General features: G+C 53.2%; 1 protein-coding gene across 2 annotated transcripts in view; it reads left to right on the top strand.

The window, feature by feature from the left end:
• The window catches only part of AHRR (aryl hydrocarbon receptor repressor), a 92,596-nt gene that overhangs the window by 27,939 nt on the left and 39,806 nt on the right, over nt 1–24,851 (top strand). For both annotated transcript variants that reach the window (XM_019438255.2, XM_019438254.2), the window contains exon 4: nt 15,812–15,915. In XM_019438255.2, the coding sequence (XP_019293800.2) occupies nt 15,812–15,915 (104 nt within the window). The remainder of the gene's footprint in view (nt 1–15,811; nt 15,916–24,851) is intronic.

The following is a 24,851-nucleotide window of genomic DNA, read 5'->3' on the forward strand; positions in this document are numbered from 1 at the left end:
CTCTTTAGGCAGCTCGGGTAGGTTTGGGGCTGCCCTGGGTGGGGTTGGTGGTTCACCTCCTATTGACACACCCTTGCAGACCTGACCTCCTGGCTGGGTGGCTGGGAGGGAACCAGGTCACTTCTCTGGATGGGTCCAGCTGTTCCCAGCCAGGCCAGGGTTGGTGGTCTCTGAAAGGCTCCCGTCTGCTGTTTCTAGGGGTTCAGGCAGCTGTTCAAGTATCTGCCTGAACGCCTCACTTCTCTTCACTAGCGGTCAGTGATGTTCCTGACCTGCCACCCCACGCCTCCCGCCGGTGCACGCGGACGCCCTTCAGGTCTGTCCGAGCAGCTAGGGCTGACCCCAGGTCCTGCAGCAGGTGGGCCAGCCCAAAGCTCACGGCTGCCTGGCCACTGTCACAGTCAGGTGTCAGAGCAAAACTTGGTTTCTCCACAGCCCCGTTTCCATCAAGGGTTCTGAAGTGTGGGATCCCCTTGAAGCTGCACAGTTCAGAGGAAATTGTAGGAAGTTTCCTGAATTCATTTTCACTGTGTAGTTAGAAAAAAGTCAGCCTGCAAAAAATCGGATCTTAATCTGCACTTCCTGACTCAGAAATAGATGAGTTAATTTCATTAAAGCTTCCATAAAATGTCACCTTTGGGAAGGATGTGACCTGGAAAATTTCAGCTTCAGATGGTAATAAGGCCTGAAAACTTGCCTGTGATGTTTACTTTAGTGCTGGCTTTTGTGGATTTTTGAAAAGCAGCAAATTTTTAATTTTTTTTTATCTGGTTTTTGCACAGGCAAGGGGCCAGTCAATGCTTCTACGTTATCAACCCCTCTGCTCAAATGCAAGACTGGGATTTTCCAGTCTTGTGGATTTCATCGTTCACACGATAGGAAATTGGGGGTTGAGAAAAAGGGGGAAGTCAGGACAAACAGGACCCTCGAGGTGGGCTCCCCCAGGATGTGGGGCCTGAGAAGCCCCAGCACCTCCTCACTTAAGCCTGGTAGTTGGTTAGGGCCACCCTCCCAGGCATTAGCTCTGCAGTGTGGGCTCATCTGGGACACTTGCTGGCCAGAGGAGCAAAGCTCAGGTGGTGGAGAACCACCACTCACAGGTAACGGACCCGACATCCACATGGTGTGTCCATCCCGTGAGTCTTGTGATGGGAGCATCAGCCAGGGCTCCTGACTCTGTGGAGAGAAGTGTCAGAGAGGGCAACAGGGGCAATAAGCAGAATGAAGTGAGAAGGGGGAGGTGGAAAAGCAGTTTCGGCTGTCTGTGGGAACGTCGAGATTCCGACCCTGGGTCAGTGCTGCCCATGGGTTGTGTCTGGGCCTCCCGTCCCTTTGCGTTTTCTCCGCTCAGCCTGTGGGGCTCGATTCTGCACATGCCAAATGGAGCCCTGCAGGGGTGAGTCCTGGCCCCTGCTCACCTAGTGGGCGGGTCCAGAAGCCCACATGTCAGGAGGGTGTGCCCCAGAACCTTCCCGAGAGGCCTTGCCCGAGCGCAGCATGTCAGGAGGGCAGTTTGCCTTGATGGTCTTAGGACCAGCAACGGAAGCGTGTACAGCTAGCTGAGTGGTACCAGTTTTCAGCTGTCACTAGAGTTATCCTTCTCTCGATGAGCCCTGTGCATCCCTCCAAATGCACACACCAAGGCCCTCACCCCGGTGTGGCTGTGTTTGGAGATGGTGCCTCTAAGGAGTATTAAGGTTAAATGAGGCCCTGCGGAGGACCTGACCCCACAGGATTAGTGTTGGTCTGAGGAAGCCAGGAAAGATTTCACCAGAAACTGAATCTGCTGGTGCCCTGATCTCAGGCCTCAGCCTCTAGAGCTGTGAGGAATACTTATCTGCCGTTTACACGCCCGTGCGTTGTGTCTTGTTACAGGGACCCAGGCTGACTGAGATGGGCCTTCTGGGGGCAAGAGGGTTGGGACCTGCCCCCTCTCCTCTCATGTGGAGTGTCCAGGGGCTTTGTCCCCCAGGCACATGGATATGGGTCAGTGCTGCCTCTCACCTCATCTGCTGCTGGAACCACCTTCCTTACCCCTTCCTTCCCAACACCGACACCTTCCAGAATTGGTTCCCTGGGGCATTTCCAGCAAAGACACGCTAGCGTTGGGTCATTCAGGATAGAGTGTCCTGTCCTACTGTCTGTGGCCACCAGCTTCTGACCCCGCAGGAAGGGCCCCCAGCACTCCTCAGATCACTCTTGATTCTTCTGTGCACTGTTTTATTTACCTTACCATATCTTAGCTACTTCCAGGAAGAGGAGCAAGCACTCATTGGTCTGTGCACCGATTCACTCCCTCCCTCTGGTACCTGCATCTGCTCAGACCTGATAAGGAGCCAGAACTCAGGGTCAACACAAAACAGCTTTGATTTTTTTTTTTTTTTTCTCTCCCCGTCCCAGCAAATCTCCTTTCTGGTTGGTTCCTCCACTACCCCTGGAAGAACCAGGGCAGCTATGGATGTTTCTGGTCCCTTCCAGGGAATTCAGTGTCCCCTCCCCACCCCTTCACTCCATCATGTTGGCTTCCTATGCAGGCTGAGCTTGGTATTAGTATGATCTGTCTTTCAAGTGTGAGCCTTCTCCCAGCCCTCACCTGGAGCTCCAGCAGGCAGAAGGGCGGGGGCTCAGGCTGGCTGCTTCTCCTCTTGGTCCTGCCCCAGTGGTAGCTGTGGTTTCCTGCCCTTCTGGTTCAGAGCAGCAGCAGGGAGGAGAGGCGAGGGTTCATTGAGGTCCTACATGACTGGCATTGCCGTGAGCTGGCCGGCAAGGCTCAGTGGGGGACCCAGAGGGGTCTTCTACTGCGGTTGGTAACACTGGCACTCTGTCCTCTCCAGCTGGTCCCTGGCACCTTCTTTCTTAGCCTCAGGTGTCAGAAGGTACCTGTAGCCTCTTCTGTTGCAGTCTCTGCTCATGTCTCCAGGCACCCTCTTGGAGGACTTGAGACATCCCAGGCCAGTGGTTGGGCATTTCCTGCTCCCCAGGAAACACTCACCTTAGACCCACTAGGTTGGTAGATGGCACTTCCCACGTGGATGCAGCCCAGGTGCCTACCAGGAGCCTTAGGCCCCACCTTTGTCCTTTGGATTTCTTGAGTGTAGAGAGACGCCAGTCTTCAGGGTACAGGTGGGGGCATGCAACTCACAACACAGACCCTCCAAGGAGATCCTCCCCCATCCTTGAGCATCTCTTGTTTCTGACACCTCCTTTGTAACCCTGCCTAGGTCACCTGGAATCTCACTTTGGGACTTGGGTGTAGTTGGCACTTTGTTGTCCTGGGACCTCAACTCTTTCAGACAGAAAGAGTTCCATATTAACAACCTGTTATATGGCAAGAAAACAGAAGATCCGCCATGGTCCCCATCCCCGGGCGTTTAGAGTCTAGTGGGAGAATTCTGCTACCGAATATACGCCTTCTTCCATTTCCAACAATACAATAGGCCAGTAACTAATCGGTCATCTTGCTACTAACAGCCAAAAATGCAAGATAAAATTATCTGAAACCTGTCAAAATATATCAGTGGGCAAGCAGGAGATTAAGGAATACTCAGAGACCAAAAACAAAATGAAGCTGAGAACCCAAAGAGAGTTTTATTAAAGGAAATTTTAAATGTTTATTTATTTATTTTTGAGAAAGTGCATGTACACAAGTGAGGGAGGGGTAGAGAGAGAGAGGGAGAGAGAATCCCATGCGGGTTCCATGCTGTCAGCACAGAGCCTGATGTAGGGCTCGATTCCACAAACCATGAGATCATGACCTGAGCCAAAATCAAGAGTTGGATGCTTAACCAACTGAGCCACCAGGCGCCTCTATTAAAGGAAATTTTGAAGGATGTACTTCATGCAGAAGGAAGGGCATTCCAGGTGGGAGACCTGGAGTGGAGATGAATGGAAGAGCAGGAGGGTGGTGACCGTGTGGGCAGATTGACGCAAACACTGACAGTATAAAACAGTAGTACTACCATGTTGGAAGAACAAGAGAGAGAGAATAAATTCCTAACCATAAAAGTGGAGAGGGAGACTTGAGCCACAGACTTTGGTGGTTCTTGTGTTAATGTCCTATGGAAGCTGGCTAACTAATTCATCATAAACTGTCCATAATAATCATCAGGGTGAAAGAAATGGGGTTTCCCTTAAAACTAGTGGAGAGACAAAGTAGAATAAGTAGATGTAATCAATATTCTTAGACAAGAAAGAAGAAAACAGAGATGTGGAAGGGGGAGTAGAAACCACAAAATCCCAAATGTGTCATGAATTACAGTAAATGTGAATAGACTAAACATGACAACTGAAAGATAAGGATTATTAGGGTGGATTACTATGTCTGTTTACAAATGGCATGGAAAGGTTGAAAGAAAAAGGATGGAAAAATGCTAACTGAAAGAAATCTCATGAAACCATTTTAATGTAAAAAAAATTTAGTTTTTGGTTAAAAAACATAACTGGAGATCATGAGAGAGTCACTACATAATGATTTTAAAAATTTATATCAATAAAAATTTTTTAAATTGAAAACATTTTATCAAGCACCAAAATGGTTTTTATTTATTTATTTATTTATTTATTTATTTATTTAAAGTTGATTTATTTGAGAGAGAGAGAGAACAAGCAGGGGAAGGGCAGAGAGAGGGAAAGAGAATCCCAAGCTTTGACCTGGGGCTCAAACTCATGAACTGTGAAATCATGACCTGAGCTGAAATCAAGAGTTGGATGCTTAACCAACTGAGCCACCCAGCACTGAAATGATTTTACATTTATGTGCTTCCAGTAACATAACCTTGAAAATATATAACAAATATTGACAGAACTATACAGAAAAACAGATGAATTCATCCCCATGAAAGATTTTAAGTTATTTTCTCAGTGTTTAATAGATCAAATAAATAAAAATCAGTAAAGATTCTAGGAGATTTCACAATGCAAAAAGGGTTAATCTAAAGGACACACATAAAACACTACTCTGAAACTATAGAATTCACATCTTTTCAAGCCCACGTGGAATTTATAAATATACTGAAAACATATTGGCCAATGAAAGCAAGTCTCAATAAATTTCAAAAGACAAAATCATGACAAATGCATGTTATAAGACCTCAATGCACTTGAGCTGGAAATCAGTAATAAAAGATGACTTCAAAACCCTTATATTTGGAAATAAACACACTGGTAAATAACTCATAGATGAAAGAAGAAAACATCATGAAACTTAGAAAATATTTACAAATCAAAATGTGGGGCATGCAGCTAAAGTAATCCTCAGAAATAAATAACCCTATGTGTTTACATATGAAAGAAGAAAGGTGGAAAATTAATGAACTAAGCATTAGGTTCAGTAGTTCTGATAAAGCAAAGCAAAATAAACAAAAAGAGACCAAGAAAGCAAATAATAAAAGAGAAGATATTGGTGAAACAGAAAAGAAACATACAATAGAGTTCCTCTAAAATGATAAAATTTGTAAATATCTAGTGAAACTGAATGAGGAAAAAAGAGTAAATAGTATTAGGGACCTAAAGGGAACATGATTCTAGGCGCTGCACACATTTGAAAGGTAACTGAAGGCTATTATGAACAAATTTTTGTCAATAAATTGGAAAACAAATGAATACATTACTAGAAATATAGCTCGTTAGAAATGACTCAAGAAGAAATGGAAACCCTAAATAGTCATATGACTATTTTGAAAAGTCGAATCAGTAGCTAAAATGTAGACCCAGAGGGTTTTAAAGCAATCTCTACCAAATATTAAAGGAATTAATATTAAAGGAAAAATAATTCCACTCTGTACTGAATCCTGTGATGTTGGATTAGAATTGGAGGTACTGGTGTGAGCTCATCATTTTCAAAATACAAAGATAGCTATAGACATAAATACGTGTGTATAGGTGTGTGTTCTGCCCACTGGCAAGGTCTAAGGTTGCTGTGAGCATAGCTCACACTCAGATCTTGGTTTCTAGGTACTGTTCACCATCAAAAGGAACTCGGGCCTCCTTCCAGAGTTGGAGCAAGGAAAGCTCAGAGCATCTCAAGCCAGAAAGTGAGGCAGTGCTCAGAGAGGAATGGAGACATCCCACAGGACACAGCCATCCCAAGGGGCCTCTCGCTGGCCAAATCTGGACCATTTCAGCATTAAAATGAAAAAGAATAGTAATAGATCATAACCCAGTGAATAAAATAGGATTCCATAAGCCCACACTGATATGTATGCATAGACGAATGAATGAGTGAATGAATGAATGAATGATAAGACAAAGTTTTCCTGGGGCACCTGGGTGGCTCAGTTGTTTTAAATGTGTGACTGGTTCTTGTCATGATCTCATGCTCGTGGGTTTGAGCCCTGTGTCAGGCTCTGTGCTGACAGCTGAGAGCCTGGAGCCTGCTTTGGATTATGTGTCTCCCTGTGTCTCTGACCCTCCCCTGCTCCTGTGAGTGCTCTCTCTGTCTCTCTCTGTTTCTCTCTGTCTCTGTCTCTCTCTCAAAAATAAACATTAAAAAAAAAGACAAAATTCTCCTTAGGACAGAGTGCTGATGAAGAAGCCCGGGCTGTGGAAAGGTGACTGGAGACAGATGTGACTTACAAAGTCATCAGTCATTCACCGTTGTAGCAATAACTCAGGCAAGAAATTTCTGTACTAAAATTAGCGGGTGAAAGTGGGCTCAGAGGTGGAATTTTTATAGTCTCGAACCGTCTCCCAACAAGTATGAGTTCATACCTAAGGGAAAAACTTAGAATGGAGAAACCCACCACCTGCCTTAGGCCACCAAATCTGACCCCTCACATGCTGGGCAACAGGAGGCAGAGAACATGTCCTCTTGGGTGATGTTCCTGAGAGGGTGGGTAGACCGTGGTCTAAGCTGAGGAAACACTGGACAACCCCCAACTGAGGGGCAGTTTGCAGAGTTGCTGGCAATGATCTTCAGGGTCATTGAAGTCAAGGAGGACAAGGAGACTGTCTGCAAGGAGAGGTAGGACCGACCCAGCTGAAGGGTGTTTGGGGGACACTCAGTGGAGTCTGGGCAAAGCCTTCGGTGCACATGGCGCCGTTCTTCCCGCTGCTGTGAGAAGAGGGAGGAGGCCCGAGGAGTGGTTCTGGGGTGTGGACCCGGGTGGCTCCGGAGCGGGTGTGAATGGGGGTGGCTCCGGAGCCAGTGAAGAGCACGTGCCTGGGGGAGCTGGTGGGGCCCGGGAGGGCGTGGCACACCCGTGTGTTTGTCAGGCAAGTCCCATTGGAACCTTCCCGAAGCACTTGGCTCTTTGGGCACCCAGTCCTTGGTAAAAAGCAAGAGAATTGCTAGCACTTTCCGCAGCCACCGTTAGCATCAGCCGTTTTGCAGGCGGGGTCTGAGCGGTGCTGGTGGTCGGGGGGAGCAGGCCAGTGGGCAGCTGTGGGGACTGGGAAACACCGGGGGAGCAGGGTGCCACAGAGCGAGCAGAGGGGTCGCCCCGTGTCTCACCTGGGGGATACTCCCTTGGTAGCTCTGCGCGCCAGCTGGGCTCATTTTCTTGCAGCCAGGCCCCCGCGGCGCCTCCGCTCCTCCAGGCTGTTTCTCGTGTCAACCCCAGACAGCCTCCCCAGGAGGTACACCCCCAGGATGGGCTGGCATCGTAGACGCCGAAGAGAGGGGTGCCTGCTTGAGCAAGGGAACGACCACATCCCGCAGAGGCCTGTGCACCTGGACAGCTCTGGGCACCGAGGCCTCCACATCCTTTCAGCCTGTAGCATCCACCACGAGGGAAGCATGATTGGTAGAAAGCGCTTCCTTCACAGTGACGTGTGGTGACGATTCACACAACCACCTTGTCAGGTTATTTGCAAATTTGAGGTTACGTAACTGGAGGCTTCTTTACAAATATATTATAAGTTCATTCTTTATACATGAATCAGACGTTCTCTGGTAGCTTTGCTTCTCCAGAGCTCAGGACACTGGACCAGTAGGTACAGCCCCAGACTCTTTGCTAGCAAAGAGTCCCCCAGCGTGGCGGCTCAGAGCACCCAAGGGTAGGCCAGGGCTCGCTGACTGTGGGTGTGACCATGGGTCCTGGGTCCTGCACACTGGCTCGTGGGCTGCTTCATGTACCTGCACACCACGCAGTTATTTGTTGAGAAAGTATTGGACTTTCTCAAAGCACCAGCATGCTGTGTGGGTTATGTTTTGTCGTGTTTCACAAAATGTTCCTTGAACTCCTGGCTTGACGCTGGTGTACTTCTCTCGTGATGCGTTGAAACTTAACAAAAACGCCTAACGAGTGGGCTTGTCCCGGATGTTTCACACCATGAAAAGGATATGGATCCCCAATGTGTGTGAGTTCCCCTCTCTTTTTCTTCCCAAAGAGCTGTTTTTGGTTATATCTTGCTTTGGGGATTTAAGGAGAGAGTGCACTTTCTCTGCAGGACATGTGACCCAACTTACACAGAAGTGGTTGGAAATGTGTTCTTTTGACCAGAGAAAGTGGATGGGGTGGCCACTGCCTCTCTCTCATCACTGGCTCTGAGGAAATGCATTTTCTGTGCTGCCTTTTCAGCCGTACTAAAGTGTGAAATCTCTAAAGCATGCCTGGTACATTTTGGAAAATACGGAAAGTTTTTACAGAAAATCAACAACTTGATGCCACGTACATCTTGGAATGTGCTCTTACTCCCTAAACGCAGAGCTTGCAAGAAACAAGCGTGTTTCTTTATACTCGTGATGTTTTTTCTTGCCTAGGGACCTTGAGGCTTTGAATGGCAGCTTTAACCCTTCCCCCTCACTGGCTGCCACTGCAAGGGTCCTGCAAGGACACGCACCTGCCAGTCTGCACCTGCTGGGACCCTTGCCCTGGCTGCTGGTTCTCCTCCCCTCTCCACGGGCCACAGACATCTTCGCCTCCTGTTAAAATGTGCCCACGCCACGTGTCAAAAGCAATGTTTCTCCTGCCCTCCCTCGTTGTCTAGGCCCCAACATAGAGCATATACACCCTCACACAGGACATGCCGTGTGTGCACACACCCTTGGTTACTTCTGCTCCATCCGCCCCTCCGGACCTGTTTTCTTACCTGCTGGGCCCACCTGGTTGGTTGGCATGATGCAGGGAATAAGAGATGTAAATGTCAGTCCCCGTGTGCCCTGCCTGTGGGGGCCCCCGTGTGTAATCATGAAATCATTTTGTGATTCATAGGAGGGGGCACTGCCTGGGAAGACCGTGGGCACGTGGCTGGGGTGCACCCCCCACCAGCATGGGGGAGACATCCAGCCTCAAACGAATGAATGGATCACCCGAGAAGGGAAGGCCAGCAGGCTTGCCCTCACCCCGCCCCCATGCTGCCCCTCAGGGGATCTCCTCCGGCCAGGCCTGCAGCCTGGGTGAGGTGGAGTGTCACAGAGAGGGGCCACGGTGAACATCCCTCCAGAAACCCTCATCTGCCTGCAGAGTTGGAGCAGGTCATGGACGAGTGCCCTTTGGAGTGGGCGAGGTCCCTGCAGGGCTGCAGAGGGAACGTGCAGGTTGAGGCAGCACATCTTTTCATGGGAACCTTAAGAGACTCTTGTCTGCACATGCCCCAGGCCTGAGAGGCCTGCCCTCCCAGGGATGGGGCCAGCTCGTCCTCACTCTGGGGGTGAAGGACAGATGGGCCTCTGTGGATGCCCCAGGAAGGGCAGAGCCCCCAGCCACAGGAGCAGCCTGGCCAGCGCTTTGCCCCTCTCAGTTGGTACCGCCTGTTTTCTGCGAGGACTGGGGCTTCTCCAGACCCTCATCGTCTTGGCCCCTTCCCAGACACCTCTTCCCACACATGCTTTGCACACAGCTTGCTGCTCTTGGCTGCCAAGGGCCTTCCCAGAGCCACCCTGTGCCACTGGGCCCTCTTCCCTCTCAGCCTGCCACCCACCTGGGCACTCCCCACTTGTCGTCAGGACCGCCCCCCCCCCCCACACTTTGGTGGCTAGATGAGGCTGTGTTTGTCAACAGCCTCCTGCCCAGAGAGCCTAAGGGCGGTGTTTCCCTTTGCCCTTCCCTGTGCAGGAGCCGGGCAGACCTCTGCATCTGGGTATGGAGAGCAGCCTGTTTAGAAGGTAAGGGCAAGGCCAGGAGCGACCTCTGTGACTAGCCTGAGGCCGTCAAGAATCACTGCAAACCCTCCCTCCCAGCGCGTGTGCTCCATTTGCCTCTGTCAGAAGCAAAACGAGGAGTTAATCTTTTTGTCCTCGAAAAGTAAAGGGAGGGATGGTTTGAAAGCTCGACAACTGTGAGGTGATGGCCCATTAACTTGATGTAGAAACTGATGTAGAACTGCAGGTCTGTAGACCCTGTTGGGGAGCCTGTGCCCTCCCATGGGTGCAGCTCCCCACCCACCATCTCTCCCTACTCCTGGGAAGCACCTGCCTAGCTCTCTGCCAGGGCCTTGGTCTGGTTGGAGAGACCGGGTGTGGGGAGAGGTGAGCCAGGGCTCCCGGGGGCACCCATCCACTCCCAAACACACGTGGGCCCAGAAACCTCATGCTGGCCCTCTAGAAGGAGGCCTGGCGGTGGATGGAACCAAGTCAACACAGCCAACCTTCCCTCGTGGCTGGCCCTCCACATCCTACACCTGTCAGTCTCCAGGTGGGCAGCCCAGGCCCCCAGGTGGCGTGCCAAGAGCACCTTCCTGGTGTGCTCATGAAGCCTGTCGATGTTGTTGGGCCTGTCTTATAGGAGGGTGAGGCTCCCAGAACTCCCTGCTCTAAGCATGTCTCTGAGGGGCTCTGGGACGGAGGTTAGCTTCTGATGAGAATTGGGCAGAGATAGGAGGGCACTCTTGCTCCTCGGGGGTCCCCAGGGTGCTTCAAGCTCACTTGTTTCCCCTCTACCCCTGACCTCTGGGTGTAGCACAGGGAAGAGCAGAGCAGAGCCGTGGTCACGTCATCTGCCTCCATAGGGACATGTAGGCAAGTGTGGAGATCGGCTCTGACCCGTGAAGGCGTGGGGCAGGCCTCTAGCGGGAAGGCCTGCTAGACTGGGGCTGGAGGAGGAGGAGGAAGAGGAGGAGGAGACGTGCCATGGGTGCTACCCGGAGTGTGAAAGTTGGGACACACTGTGCAGGGCCCCAGGGCTCAACTCCGAAATGAAGCCACGTTTTACCAGGCAGGTGTTTGGTTCAGCCGGCCAATGGACATGGGCCCGTCCACTCCAGGACCTGCAGATGGCCAGAATCGGGGTTTCAGTCCAGCCTCCAGTGGGGCCCCTGGCTTTTAATCACTCTGGGTGGCAGGAGTCCTACCCAACCTCTAGATGGCTCTCACATTCAGTGCACCCTGCACCTGGACCCACCTGCCCTGCTTACCTGTCCTATCTGCACTGAAAGGAGTTGGCTTCACCTGAGCAGGGAACAAACTGGCTGTCACTTTCTGAGCATCACAGCACCATCCAGAGGCAGAGATAGGGGAGTCTTCTAGCTTCTCCTCCGCCAAAAACACTTGGCACCTGTCATTGGCCGGACCCAGCCACACGACCTCTAAGCAGCTACTGTGGTGGGACACCAGGCCCCAGTGGCATGTGGTTTGGCCCAGGGTGGCACCTTGCTGAGCCTCCCCTGTGTGAGGGAAATGGAGGTCTCATAGTGGAGAGGTTGGGGTGCGGGGTAGGAGCTGGCAGGGTGCAGGCGGTCCCAGTCAGCCTCGAGGGAAGTGGGGAAGTGGGGAAGTGTCCCCTCCGTTCTGAAGCGTCCCCCCGCCCCAGCTTGCGTGGAGACAGGGATGGCCACTGTCTCCATGGTTTTTCGGATTCTCTGTGTCCCAAATGAACCTTCTCGAGGGTGTAAGAAGCCAATGAAGTGAGAAGCACCAGTGGTTGGAGAGTCTCATTGTGGCTGGTGCTCTGGGGTCGCTGGGTGACTCAGAGTCGGGGAGGAGCTGGCTTCTTCAGGGTTCAGGCTGAGCCGTGAGCCCGAGGGAGTCCGTTTGTTTCTGGGAGTGGGCAGCCTGGCTCATGCCTCCTCTGTCTGCCACATGGCCCCGAGCTCTGTGTGACGGACCGGGTGCGGAAAGCTGGCTTCAGGCCAGTCCCCAGGGCTCTCAGAGGCCCCCGGTTGCCCCTCAGAGTCCAGGCAGGGCAGGAGGACTAGCTGCCCACAGGGCGGGGCCTATGGGACGTGGTCCTGGTGGGAGCCAGCGCACTCAGCCCGGCCTCCTTTCTGTGGGCAGGGCAGCGCCAGCGGCTCACGAGGGGTCTGGGCCACTTGTGCGTGGATGGGCCTCTTGAGCCCCTGCTGGTCTGTGGGGGCTCTCATGCCTGGAACTTCCTCTTCGTGGCCTTCTTGACAAGCCGGGCCTTCGGAGGGCCCCCGGCAGACTCTCCCCACACTCTCACCAGCTCCCCAGAAGGACACCCTGCACCCCCACCTGTTCCCCAAGAGCCTTTCTCCCTGACCTGTTACCATGGGCAGTCAGGTGCAGAGGGGGCAGTGACAGGGGCCAGGTGGTGGGCTTGTCCCTTGTCGTGGAGGAGGAGAGGGGGGACCCCCCAGGGCAGACCCAGCAGTGGGGCTGAGGTCTGTCTGCAGAGGTTTCCAGGGCCCTGGTGGCCTTGCCCACAGCCCCACCCCCTGTTGCACTCCCAGCTCAGGCCTTCAGGCGAGACCTGCATTCAGTGGGGACAGAGAACGCAGGACAGGAGAGAAACCCTGAGGTGGGGGAGCGGATCCAGGGCAGAGCTGAGCCAGGACGGCTGAGGAGGGGGCGCAGCTTACCGGCTGCCTCCTGCCCTCCTTACCGGTTGCCCCCCTCCCCAGGACCCTGCTGCTCTGCCCTGCCTGGCCACCTGCCCGTGGGAGGCACGGTGGGACCCTGGCTGCGACCCCACACCCCACCCGAGCTTGCTGCTCTGTGTCGACTCCCTGAGAGCCCCTGAAGTGGGGGACCTGGGAATGTGAGCGGCAGGCACTGTCAGCTCGCATGGATTTCCGGGAAAGCTGGCCCCCACCCCCGGCTCCTGCATTCGGTTTCTTTCTGTCTTGCCACAGGCCTGGGGGTGGGGCGCGTCTGCGGCTGTGCTCGCACGCGAGGCCCTGGCTTGGGTCCAGGTGGCTGTCACTGCAACGCTGATGGCCCCATCGCGTGACAGGAGCCCAGAGGAGGCCCCGCTGGGCGTGCCCCGCCGGGATGTGGCTGCAGAGGAGGGGAAGTGGGGGTGCCCAGCTGGGGGAGGGGGGACACGCGATGCTCGGGGGCCGGTGTCCCCGTGCAGAGAGATGTGGGTGGGGAGAGAACTTAGAGAGGGTGTCCCCCACTTCTGCCTCTAGTGGGTACAGGACGGGATGTAGCCCATCAGGTTGGGGGGCAGTGAACACCCCACAGGGCAGTGATGTCACCATGCTGGGATTTTCCCCCACCCCAGCTTCACAGCTGTGGAAGTCATTGCCCCCAACAGGGTCTGCAGGGGCAAGAGAACAGGCAGGCAGGGCAGTCCAATCCCTGCCTTCCCCTGCCCTCAGTTTGAGGGGTGTGTTGGAGAAGGCTGGGGGCAGGGAGCTGGCTTGAGCTGGGGTGGGGGTGGGAATGACCCCTCCACAACGGAGTTTGCTTTGTGGAGGGCCTTGGTGGCCTGGGTGTATGGGCAGGCGGCCCAGGATGCACTGAGGTGGTGGGGGGTCCTGTCTCTGCCCAGCCAACGGCACTCCTGGCCTTCATTGAGCCCCAAATTCACCACAGGTGCTGCACAGGCCCTGCCCATACCCTGGTGGAGAGCTGTGGCCTCCCTGCTGTGGCAGCAGGATAAGACCCTCTGGCGGGGGAGGGGAGGGGTGGGACAGGGACTCACATGCCAGTGTTTTTCCTCCTTTATCTTTCTGGGCCTCTGAGAGCATGGGGTCCTGTGTGACCCCTGGCAGAGGCCCACCTCAGCCTTCGGGGTGTTCTGAGACCAGAAGGTTCCCTCAGGGGACATGGCATTCGCTTCACTAGGGTCTGTTTTCTGCTTCTGTGTGCTGGGGGTGGGGAGCTGTGTGAGTTTAGTGAATTCAGACCTTTCAGCTTTCTGAACGACAGGGTTGTGTTCCCAAAGGGAGTAAAAATAGGCACCTCTAAATGTCCCTGGCTTTCGACACATCTCAAAGCTTAGTGAGCGGTGGGGCCTTGATTGCTGGTGAGGTTTTCGGTTGGGAGAGGGGCCTGGGCAGTCTGCAGCACCGACCGCCCCTGTGCCTTTGCCCAGCAACCCCCAGGTGTGACTGTTCTTGTTTCCTGCTTTCTGGCCAAGGAAATGCGTTCATTTCTGGGAGTATTTAGAGCAGAGAACAGAGTCCCAGTGCTTCTTAGCTGTGGGAGAGAGGTTGATAGAGCAAAGCCCTCTGGGCGAGGGAAGGACGTGGGGGCGGGGGGGCAGACAGAGACCAAAGGCCCCAGTGTGACCACCGTCTGTGGGGCTCTCCTGAGGGCCACCTCCCTGCACCCAACCCTTTGCCTCTGTGGACACTCGGCTCAACAGTTTCCCTGCACCTGGCACCAGAGGGCTTGAGTGAAGGGGCCCAGCGTGGCCTCTGGTGGGGGGCAGGAAGCTGCCAGTCCGGCAGTGCAGCCGGTGTGGGGTAAGGGTCCCACCAGGGAGGGCAGTCCGTGCCTGACAAGAGGTGTGGACAGAGCGTCTCGCCTGGAGTGCAGACATTGGGGCCCTGCAGTCCCTGGGCTCTGGGGACCTGGGGGCCCGAATTTCTATCAAACTCCGTGGTGGAGCAGCTGCTGCCCATAGCTCACTGATATGGGGGGGAAGGTACAGTGGATGTGGGGCAGACCCTGGCTCTGAGTGCAACTCAGGGGGGTGTGAAGGTGCTGATGAAGTAAAAACTACCTGGGTAGCACAATCACTACGACCCACGTGCCCTGGAGGAGTTCAGCACAGCTTGGTGGTTTTGGAAGAGAAAATGCGGGAGATTTAAGTGCCCGTGTTTGTATTTTCTCCCAAGACCTGGACAAATGCAAGGGTTCTGCCTGCCCCAGGCAGGGCCCTTTGACCCCCAGTTGCACTGACATCACCTGCAGCCTCAGTTTGGAAACCGACCTGAGGGGCAACCGGGAGGCCCTTCCTGGTCTGCCCAGCCCTCCAAGGAGGCTCCGGGCGGCCCCCTTTCCGCACCCCAGGGGTCCTGCCATAATTCTCCATGTGGCTGGGGACCCTGGGCATGCAGCTGGGGGTCCACAACAGGTGCCAGTAAACGGGGATGTGGATGGCATGTCTGTATGTCTGAGCTTTCACCCCAGAACGGAGATGGGGCCACACTGGGGTTGGGGCTGGGGGAGGGCCAGGAAGCTGCCACCCTTGGGGGGCACCTCAGTCATGCCAGGGGGGCCTTCCGTGCAGTGTGGGCCGCTCCACACCAGGTTGGGGGTTGGGGAGCGGTTGGGGGAGCTGGGGGCGTGATGAGGTCGCGTGGGCACTTCCAGGGTGGTCTGAGTTAGGGAGACCAGCAGTGCCGAGTTAGGGCACCTACTGGAGCTTGGGTCTCCAGAGAGGACCTTGGGGACCCCTGGGCGGTGTCCCTGAGGCTGGGCAGGATTCTGAGGGGTTTACAGGAGGGGGCAGAGAGCAGTTTCTGCAGAGCAGAGTAGGGGTGGGGTCCTCGAGGTGAGGCCCAGCCCCGATGGCCTGATCTCCTGAATATCACACTTGGTGCTCCCACCTGGCTGCCCTGGTTGGCCCGGGTCCAGTTCCAGCTGTGCTGCCCCCATGCGTCCCAGGAGGAGACCCCAGGTCAGCTTGGGAATGCAGCTTGGGAGGGTGGCGGCCAAGAACTTGGGAAACAGAAGAAGGTAAGCAGGTCTGGGGCCCAGGAAGGGTGCTGACAGACTTGCTTCGTTCTTCTCTGACAGCCGTGCAGAAGTGCCCCCGGCAGCCGGCGGCTGGTACCCCCTCACCAGAAGACAGCGGTCTGAGCGGAGGGTCCACCGTGCTGGAGGGAAGGCTCCTGCTGGAGGTGAGTCCCCTCGTCCTCCCATCACATGCCTGTCACGCCGCGCGGGGTCTGTCTGCCCGCTGGTCGTCAGGTTGGACCGCTAACAATTTACTGGAAATGCGGCCCTGGGAGCAGCAGGGGGTCAGACACAGATGCCCAGGTGAGGCGCAGCAAGTTGGGACAGGGAACCAGAGGTGGCCTTGGCCCATACACCTCAAGTGTAAAAACCGTTTCTCATTCTGCATTCTCTGGTTTTACTTGTCAGTCAATTCAGCAGGGTTTTTCAGAATTATTGTTATTATTAATGACAGAGAATCGCACGAGTTTTGCAGGGTGTGGCAGGTGCAGGCTGGCCCAGCTGTCCATATTACACGCACGGCATCTGGGGCCTGGGTCAGCCTTTTCCCCGACCCGGGGCCTCTCACCCCTGGTGACTCTGAGGCACCATGCCCTTCCTGACCCTCTCCCGTGGCCCGCTTCTCGAGGGGCAGGGGCATGCGTGGCTCAGTTCCTCGAGCAAGATAGGACAGCGAGGTGGAGCTTTCCGGGCTGGGTCGAGTCACTGTGTACAGAGCAAGGGGGTCACTGCCTCCACCGTGGCTGAGAGACCCTGGTTTTCCCCACCTTAGGAGGGGCCTGTAACCAGCCGCTGAGGTGCCCCCGAGGCCGTGCTTCCCCTGGCAGTCCCAGAGGGGCCGGGCCCCATGTGTCCCCCTGCATGTCCCCTTTGGGACCCCAACACTGGGTTCCCAGTGCTCAGCCCTGCTTGGTGGCAGTCCCGTCCCCCCAACGTGAAGTGTCCTCAGCTGCACACACTCGCCCATCCGTTGGGCTGACGCGCTAAAGGCAGAAATGGTGGCGCATTGGCTCCTTTTATGCTGATGAAATTGAGTCTGCTTGGAGCCCATCGGCCCCTTCTCGGGGGCCCCCAGCAGTCTCGCTCAGTGTTCTGTTTGCACCCCAGCTGCCCTGCGGCAGCCAGAGCGGCCTGTCCCAGGCGGGTCCTGAAGGGCAGCCCCGGGTCCTCGCCCACTGGCCGGCCCGTGCGCTGCCTGATGGCCCAGCTGCTGCCCTGGTGCCTTCACCGCAGGAATGAGCTCAGAGGTTTGTTTGCGAGCCGGCGCCCCTCATGGAGGACAGAGGACAGGGATCTTCTGCCTGGTTCACCCCTGCGCGAGTCTCGCTTCCCACCCTTCAGTCTGCTTCCCCCCCCAGGCGCTTTCCCTGACCCTCTGGGTGGCTTCCTGCTGTCTGCGTGTGAATTCCTGGGTGCTCAGCTGTTTGGCATGTAGGCTTTGGTGGTGGGGATGTGCCCCTAGGGCACCTCAGCCAAGATGTCCCCACAGTGCCTCACCTAAAGGGTAGGTGGAGGGTGGGGTTCTACCATCTGCTGACTGACAGGTGGGCAGATGGAAAGCATCTGGGCTGGTTGGAGGGGAACCAGAGATGCTCCTGCCTCGGATCTGGGGGTTCCTGTCTGCCCACCATGACCCCTGACCCCCCATGGCTCCCACATGACCCCCATGCCCCCTACGGTCCCCACAGGGACCCCCATGACCCCGTGATCCCCCATGACTTCCTACAGTCCCCCATGACTCCATGCCTCCCATGGTCCCCACAGGGATCCCCATGACCCCCTGACCTCCAGTGGCCTCCCATGACCCCCCCATGGTCCCCCAGGGACCCTCACAAGCCCATGACTTTCCACAACTCGCCATGGTCCCCCATGATCCCCATGACCCCCAGTGGTCCCCAAGGGAAACCCCCATGACCCCGTGGCCTCATGACTCCCTGCAGTCCCCCATGATCCTCCAGGACTCCTACAATCCCCATAGGAGCCCCCATGACCCCGTAGGCCCCCTGATTCCCCACAGACCCCATGACCCCTCTATGCACCCATGATCCTCACAGGGACACCTACAGTCCCATGTACCTCCCACTGCCCTCCAAGGCCTTCACGCCTGCTGAGGCGATGGTTCTCATGAAGATCACAGAATTCATGAATCACTTCCTTTTTAAAAAACAAAAATACAAGCAACCATATACTTGCAGTTTGCTGGGTTACTGTTGGATTTCCACGAAAATTCTGTATGGCGGGCACCTGGGGACCCCGTTCTTAGAGCCCCTGTATCTTTCCGTCCCATCGGAGCAGAGCAGGGGTCCTAACAGCAGAGTAGCTTTTAGAAATACTGTGGTTTCAGGAGAGGAAATATTTCCATACCTCACTATTTACCATGTTTTTCGGAAGTGAATTCTTAAATATTAATTTTTCCTTTAAAGTTGGATTTTTCCAAGCTGGTGAGCTTGGGGCTGGAAAACATTGTGCCAGCTTGAGTTTTATTCTTGGCAAAATATAACTGGCGTGACTCTTTTTATAATTCATGTTAAAAATTAAGATAATAAAATCTTAAACATGAAATCTTTGTTAAACTGTGTTCCGACTATAAATACAGAAGCATGTGCACACAGTCCCCCCATCTCCTGTGAGAGCCCAGGGGACTGTTCCACACGTGTCCACACCACTGCCCTCCAGCCCCTCTGCTGGCCCTCGGCGGCCGTCCTGGTCTCTGCTCTCTGAGCAGGACCAGGTTTCCCCCGAGGACCTGGGGACCTCAGGACATGGACGCAGCACGGTAGTCCCAGCACAGCTAGAGACTAGGAAGTGGCCCAGCCTGACCTTCAAGAGCTGACCAGCTCCCTGGGGGCCGGAGGGCGGCGCCCAGCCCCATACCTCCTGTTGGCCCAGTGTGTGCGTTCAGAGAACTACCCTCTGGGGTGGGACTCGAGGCTCCTGGTCAGTTTGCCGGGCACAGGGGGCTGTACGGCCGTCCCCTGGCCCCACTCCATCTTGAAGACAGGGCCAACAGCTCCTGAAGCTTCCTTCTGCCACCTCTTGTAACACGTTCTCTGTGACCACAGAAGTTTCTGGAAGTTCCCTTAGATTGGAAGCAGTCTAGATTGTATGGTGAGGGTTCTCCTCACCACATTTCTAGTGTGGCAGTTCTCAAACTTTGTGATTAGAGACTCTTTTTGAAGTTTAAAAATATTCCCTAACAGCAAAATAAACAAATCAAGCAGCAATAACAAGAAAATCCAGCTTTTGTTTCTAATCTTCAGTCTGTTAAAGAGAAACTGGAAAAAATGAGAGGTTTATGACAGGCATCATAGATTCATAAAAATGTAGTGCTGGCACAGACTTTAAAGGGCCTGTGGTCTAACGTCCACTATTTTAAGACGAAGAAACCAAGATTTGGAGCGGTTGGGGGTCCAGGATCCCTGTTGGTGTTGGGGCTGGGCCTGGCGTTTCTTTATCCGTGGTTAGTGCTCTTGGGCCCCTGCCTGCCTCAAGAAGCCAGGGTGGATGGCCAGAGGGGCCGCCAGGTGAGCACCTCAGCACAGGCGCTAGGCATGGGACAGGTGGGTTCTGGAAACACACACATCAGATCACAGTTAGCAGCGTCCTGGGCTTCTATTCCCACTTTTAAGGCGGTCTGTAGTGTTTGGTGTGGACAGGGCAGCTGGCTAGCAGGAACTGTGGATTCGGGCCTAGGAGGGGCCGGGCTACGGGCCACCTGACCCTGACTAGAGTTCTGGCGTGCCGTGGGTGCATTTTCTCACACTTATTTTTAAGTTCACGCATGCTAAAACGTGTTCTTATTGGCAGTGTGGTGTGGCCACCATTGCGAAGAAGACAGCAATACCATCATGCCTGAATTCCCCTGGTGCTGCCCGTGTGTGGGGCCCGGCCACCAGAGCCACGTTCTCCGGCCCCTGCGGCCTTCTCCGACCGCTGTTCTCAGGGTGCCTATAGGTGGGCTCCTACAGCGGGGAGCCTGGGTGCCAGCAACACGCACCGGACCCAGACACGCGGCTGCCTGGAGCACAGTTGGTTTTGTCCTTCTGTGGTGCGAGGGCATCTCAGTGTGCTTGTCCACCCGACCACTAGAGGACGTTTGAGTTTCCAGGGTTTGTGTATGTGGATAAAGCTACAAGCAGCCACGTGCAGGTTTTCTGGGAGCATCGGCTCTGCTTCTCTTTGGGTGATACCCACGTGTGTGGTTGCGGGGTCGTGCGACAAGAGTGTTTTTGGTGTCGTGGGGACCTGGCGTGCTGTTTCTCCAGGTGGCTGTGCGGTGTCCCCAGCGGCGGAGAACAGGGGTGCCCGTGTCCGCGCCCTTGCTGTTGTCCTGTGTTCCCCCTCCTCAAAGCTGTTTTAAGAGACTCTCATCACGGTTTCGGATTGCGCTTCCTTCACGACCAATGACCCAGAGCCTCTTGTCAGGTCGCGGTTGTTCATCGAAGGAGCCCCTTGCGAGCAGCCTGCTCAAACGTTTGCCCGTGAAAACAGGTTGTTTCCTACCTCGCTTTTGACTTTGGAGCTCTTTATGTGTTCTGGACACATGATCTTTGTTCCGTGTGTGGTTTGTAAGCGTCTGCCTCTAGTCTGGCTTCTCTCCATTCTCTTCAGAGTCTTGCAGAGAATGAAAGTACTTAATTTGGACAAAGCCCAGTTTGTCAGCTTTTAAATAGGTCATGATTCGTGTCACATTTGAGAACTCTTTACCTCACCTGGGTTGCAAAGATTTTTATTTGATGCTTGCTCCAAAGTTTTATCGTTTTGTGTTTTACATTCAGGTTTATGGTTCGTTTTTAGTTGGCTTTGCTACGGGCGAGGGTATGGGCCGAGACAGCCTCGTTCTGCACATTAAGATCCTGGTGTCTCAGGATTATGTGCCCCTTCTCCACTGAATTGCCTTCACACCTTGTAAAACAAGCTTGTGGCCCTATGTTTGTGAGTCTGTTTCCGGACTGTGTTCTGCCGTTGAGAACGAGCACCAGCCGGTTTCAGTGTCTGCAGCTTTACAACAAGTCTTGAAATCGGAGAGTATGACTCTTCCAGTCTTTGTTCCTTTTCAAGATCGTTTTGGCTGTTCTAGGTTCTCTGTCTTCCTGAATATATTTGAGAATTCGCTCGTCGCTATCTACGAAACTTCCTGCTGGAATTTGGGTTGGGTTGTATTACGTCGGCAGGTCAGCTTAGGAGAACTGAGACCTACAAGTACTGACCCCTAATGCACGAGCACACCGTCTCTCTGCACGTTTTAGCCCTTTTCCTGCTCTCATCCACATTTGTCGTTTGTGGCAGGGAGGTCCTGTGTCTATTGATAGATTTATACCAAGCATTTCATATTGTCGTTGTTATTGTAAACAGAACGGCAGTTGCATTTCACTTTCTACTACTGTATAGAAATACAATTTATTGTTCTGGGCTGACTTTGTATCTGTGAACTCACTGAATTCATTGGTAATTCTTGGAGACTTGTTTGTAGATTTCTGTGCGAATTTTACACAGATTGTCATGTTGTCCGAGAATAGAGACCGTTTTTATCTACTTTTTCAGTCTATACACTTTTTTTTCCTTGCCGTACTGCCCTTCTGAGGCTTCCTGAGCAACACAGAGGAAGAGGGGGACATCTGTGTCTTGTTCCTGGTCTCCAGGAGAACCCTATAGTCTTTCAAGGTTAGGTATGTTATTAGCTTGGAGTTATTTTCCGCTTTTTGTTTGTTTTGGGTTTTTTTTTTTTTTTTGGTAGATGCTTTATATCAGATTAAGAAAATTTTCTCTATTCCTTATTTTCTGGGAGTTCTTATAACAAATGGGTATTAAGTTTTGTCAAGTGCTTTGTCTGCGTCTACTGAGATATGATCATGGCTTTTTTTCTTCAGTCTGTGAGTACTATGAATTACCTTGATTCATTTTCAACTGTTGGTCCAAACTTGCCAGTTTGAATAAATCTTACTTATACATTACTGGATGAAATGTGGTTATATTTTGTGGGGGCTTTTGTTTTTATGTTCATGAGAAATATTTTTGTAATTTTCTTGTAATGTCTTTGCTTTTGGTGTCATGCTGATGCTGCATTAAATTAGTTGAGAGTGCTTCCTTCTCTCTTGTTTTCTGGAAGAGACTGTATAGAATGGGTGTTATTTTCTCCTAGAAAATGTTTGTTAGACTTCACCAATGAATATAACTGGTCTGGTTTTCTTTGTTAGATTTTAAATTATGAATTCAATTTTTTTAACCAACAGAGGACTACTCAGTTATCTATTCTAGTGTGAATTTTAGTAGTTTGCATCTTTCAAGGAATTGGCCTGTTTCCTCTACTTCATTGAATTTGTGGGTACAGAACTGTTCAAGGTTTCCCCATGTTGTCCTTTTAGTGTCTATGAGAGGTTCCGTAGCTATATATCCTTTCTATTTTCATTGGTAATTTGTGACTTCCATTTTTTTCTTAGTCAGTTGGGCTAGAAGCTTATTCATTTTATTGATTTTTTTCAAAGACACAGCTATTGGTTTCATTGATTATTGCTCTGGACTGAATATTTGTATCCTCCCCCCAATTAATATAATTCAAATTCATATTAGACTGGAAACCCGATGTGAAGGTGTTAGGGGTCAGAGCCTTTGGGAGGTGCTTAGGTCATGAGGGTGGAGCCTCATGCATGGGATTTATGCCTTATAAAAGGGGCCCGAGAGAGCACCCTTGTGCCTTCTGCCCTGTGCAGTTATAGCAAAAAGCCATCCATGAACCAGGAAGTGGGCCCGCACTTGACTGCTGTCACTGGGTGAGGTGTTCTACAAGCATCAGTTACATCAGCTTGGTTGACAGTGTTTAAGTCTTTTATATCCACGTTGATTTTCTGTCCGGTCTCAACCTGAGAGACAGAGTTAGCATCTTCTAATGTAACTGTGGACTTTTGTCTTTCTCCTTTCAGTTCTATCAGTTTTTGCTCTATGTGTTTGGGAGTTCTGTTGAGGGGTGCATACACATTTAGGATCATTACGTTTTTTTATGAATTGACCCTTCTATCATTACCATTATATAACATGCCTCTTTATTCCTAATTTTCCTTGCTCTGAAGTCTACTTTGTTTGATACTAATATAGCCACCTCAGCCTTCTTTTTTCTTTAAAGTTTATTTATTTACTTATTTTGAGAGAGAGAGAGAGAGAGCGCTCATGCACACGCACATGCACACATGAGCAGGGAGAAGGGCAGAGAGAGAGGGAGGGGGAGGCTCCCAAGCAGGCTCCACGCTATCAGCACAGAGCCCAACACAGGGCTTGAACTCACGGACTGTGAGATCATGACCCGAGTCGAAATCAAGAGCCAGACACTTAACTGACTGAGCCACCCAGGCGCCCCAATCCTTCTTTTGATTAATGTTTGCCTGGCATATCTTGTTCCATCCTTTCACTTTTAATTAGTTTATATTGATATATTTAAAGTGTGTGGTTTTCAGCCACTAGGTCTGTAGTAATTTGCTGCAGCAGCAAGAGGAACTAATTCAGATTGAGCCCTGGACTTTCCACACGTGTTGGGAGCCTTGGGTGTCACAGCCTCAAGGTGGGTGCTTGTCTTCGGTCCTGTGTTGGCAGCGGCCGTGCAGGGGGCAGGTTTGGCCAGCAGGCCCGCTCCTTGAGAGCACGCTGCCCGTGCCAGCTTGGCTCTCTGCGCAGGCTCTGCTGGTCTGCCTCTCCGGACGTGCTCCACACACGTACCCCTCGGACTGAGCCGGGACTACGTCAGCTCACACACAGAGGTGAGCCCGGGTCCCTTCCCCGCCGTCTCCTCTGCAGGATTTCCTCCACACCTGCTTCCTCCTGGGACCCTCTTCCTGGTCCTCTGACTAGAACTCCTGTGTTTCTCTTAGAGCTTAGCTGCCACTGTCCGGTGGTGATTCTATGCATGAGCACATGGTCAGGGCAGAGAAGGGAGAGAAAATGGGGGTACCGAGGACCAGGCCCCTGCTCCTCCCCGGTGGCAGATTTCCCTCGGGCACTTGCATGCACACAGGCATGCTCACCTGCCTTTTGGGCTTGTTGGTCTGAGGAGTGAGGTCTGTCCTCCCAGAGGGCACAGGGCTGGGGCACTGGCCTCCACGTGGGGCTGGGGCACCTCTCCTCCAGCTCCTGAGGACAACAGTGGCCCCAGCAGTGTGTGGTGGTGATGGCAGTTCAAGTTCATGACTGAATGCGGCTCAGACAACAGAAATGTACTCTTCATAGTTGTGGAGGCTGGGAGTCCGAAATCAGTGTCATTGGGCTGAAAGCAAGGTGTGGTGGGCGAGTTCTTTCAGATACTCTAGGGGAGAGTGTGTCCCATGCCTCTGCTGACAGTCAGTCTTCCCTGTGTCTCTGTGTCCCTCTTATAAGGACACCAGTCATATTGGATTTGGGGCCACCCTAACCCAGAGTGACCTCAACTTAATTTATTACAGCTGCGAAGATTCCATTTCCAAATGAGGTTGCTTTGCAGTCCCTGTGTGCCCGTGTCTTTGGGAGCCGCTATTCAGCCCGTACAACCGTCCATTTTGCAGGGGACGTGCTTCAGGTGAGAGCACAGACTGGGGCAGAAACTCAGGCCTCTCCTGACTCCAAGACCCCAGCCCTGAGCCAGGGCTCAGCTCCAACACGCCAGGGCCGCTTGGAGCCCTGAGGACTTACTTGATCCTTGACAGGTATACGAGACAGATGCTGTCATTGCCTCCCTTTACAGATGGGGAAACGGAGTAGTTCTGTAAGCTGCCCGGTGTCACAACGCTAGCAAGGACAGAGCCGGGACTGGCCCCCACTGCGTCCCCTTGAGGGACTCCGTCTGAGCCAGGGTCCTATCCAGGTGGTCCTGTGGCCCTGGCAGGTGAGGGGCTGGTGTCAGAGCCAGAGGCCTGTCTTGCTGTCACCTGCAGAGCACTCTCAGGGCTTTAGTTTCAGGCCTCAGAGCCTTTGGGGATGGCTAGACAGAGTGGTGTGCGTCAGGCTCAGGGACACAGTCACCGAGGCCTTCTGTTCCCACCGGCCAGACCAAAACAGGAACGTGGCAGGAGCGTGCCATGGCCCGTGAGGCTGGGTGCCTGAAGGACACTGGTTCTCACGGGCAAAACCGGCATCGCAG

Source organism: Panthera pardus, unplaced genomic scaffold (assembly GCF_024362965.1).
Source record: "Panthera pardus isolate Hobbes unplaced genomic scaffold, ASM2436296v1 HiC_scaffold_2, whole genome shotgun sequence".
Taxonomy (NCBI): Eukaryota; Metazoa; Chordata; class Mammalia; order Carnivora; family Felidae; genus Panthera; species Panthera pardus.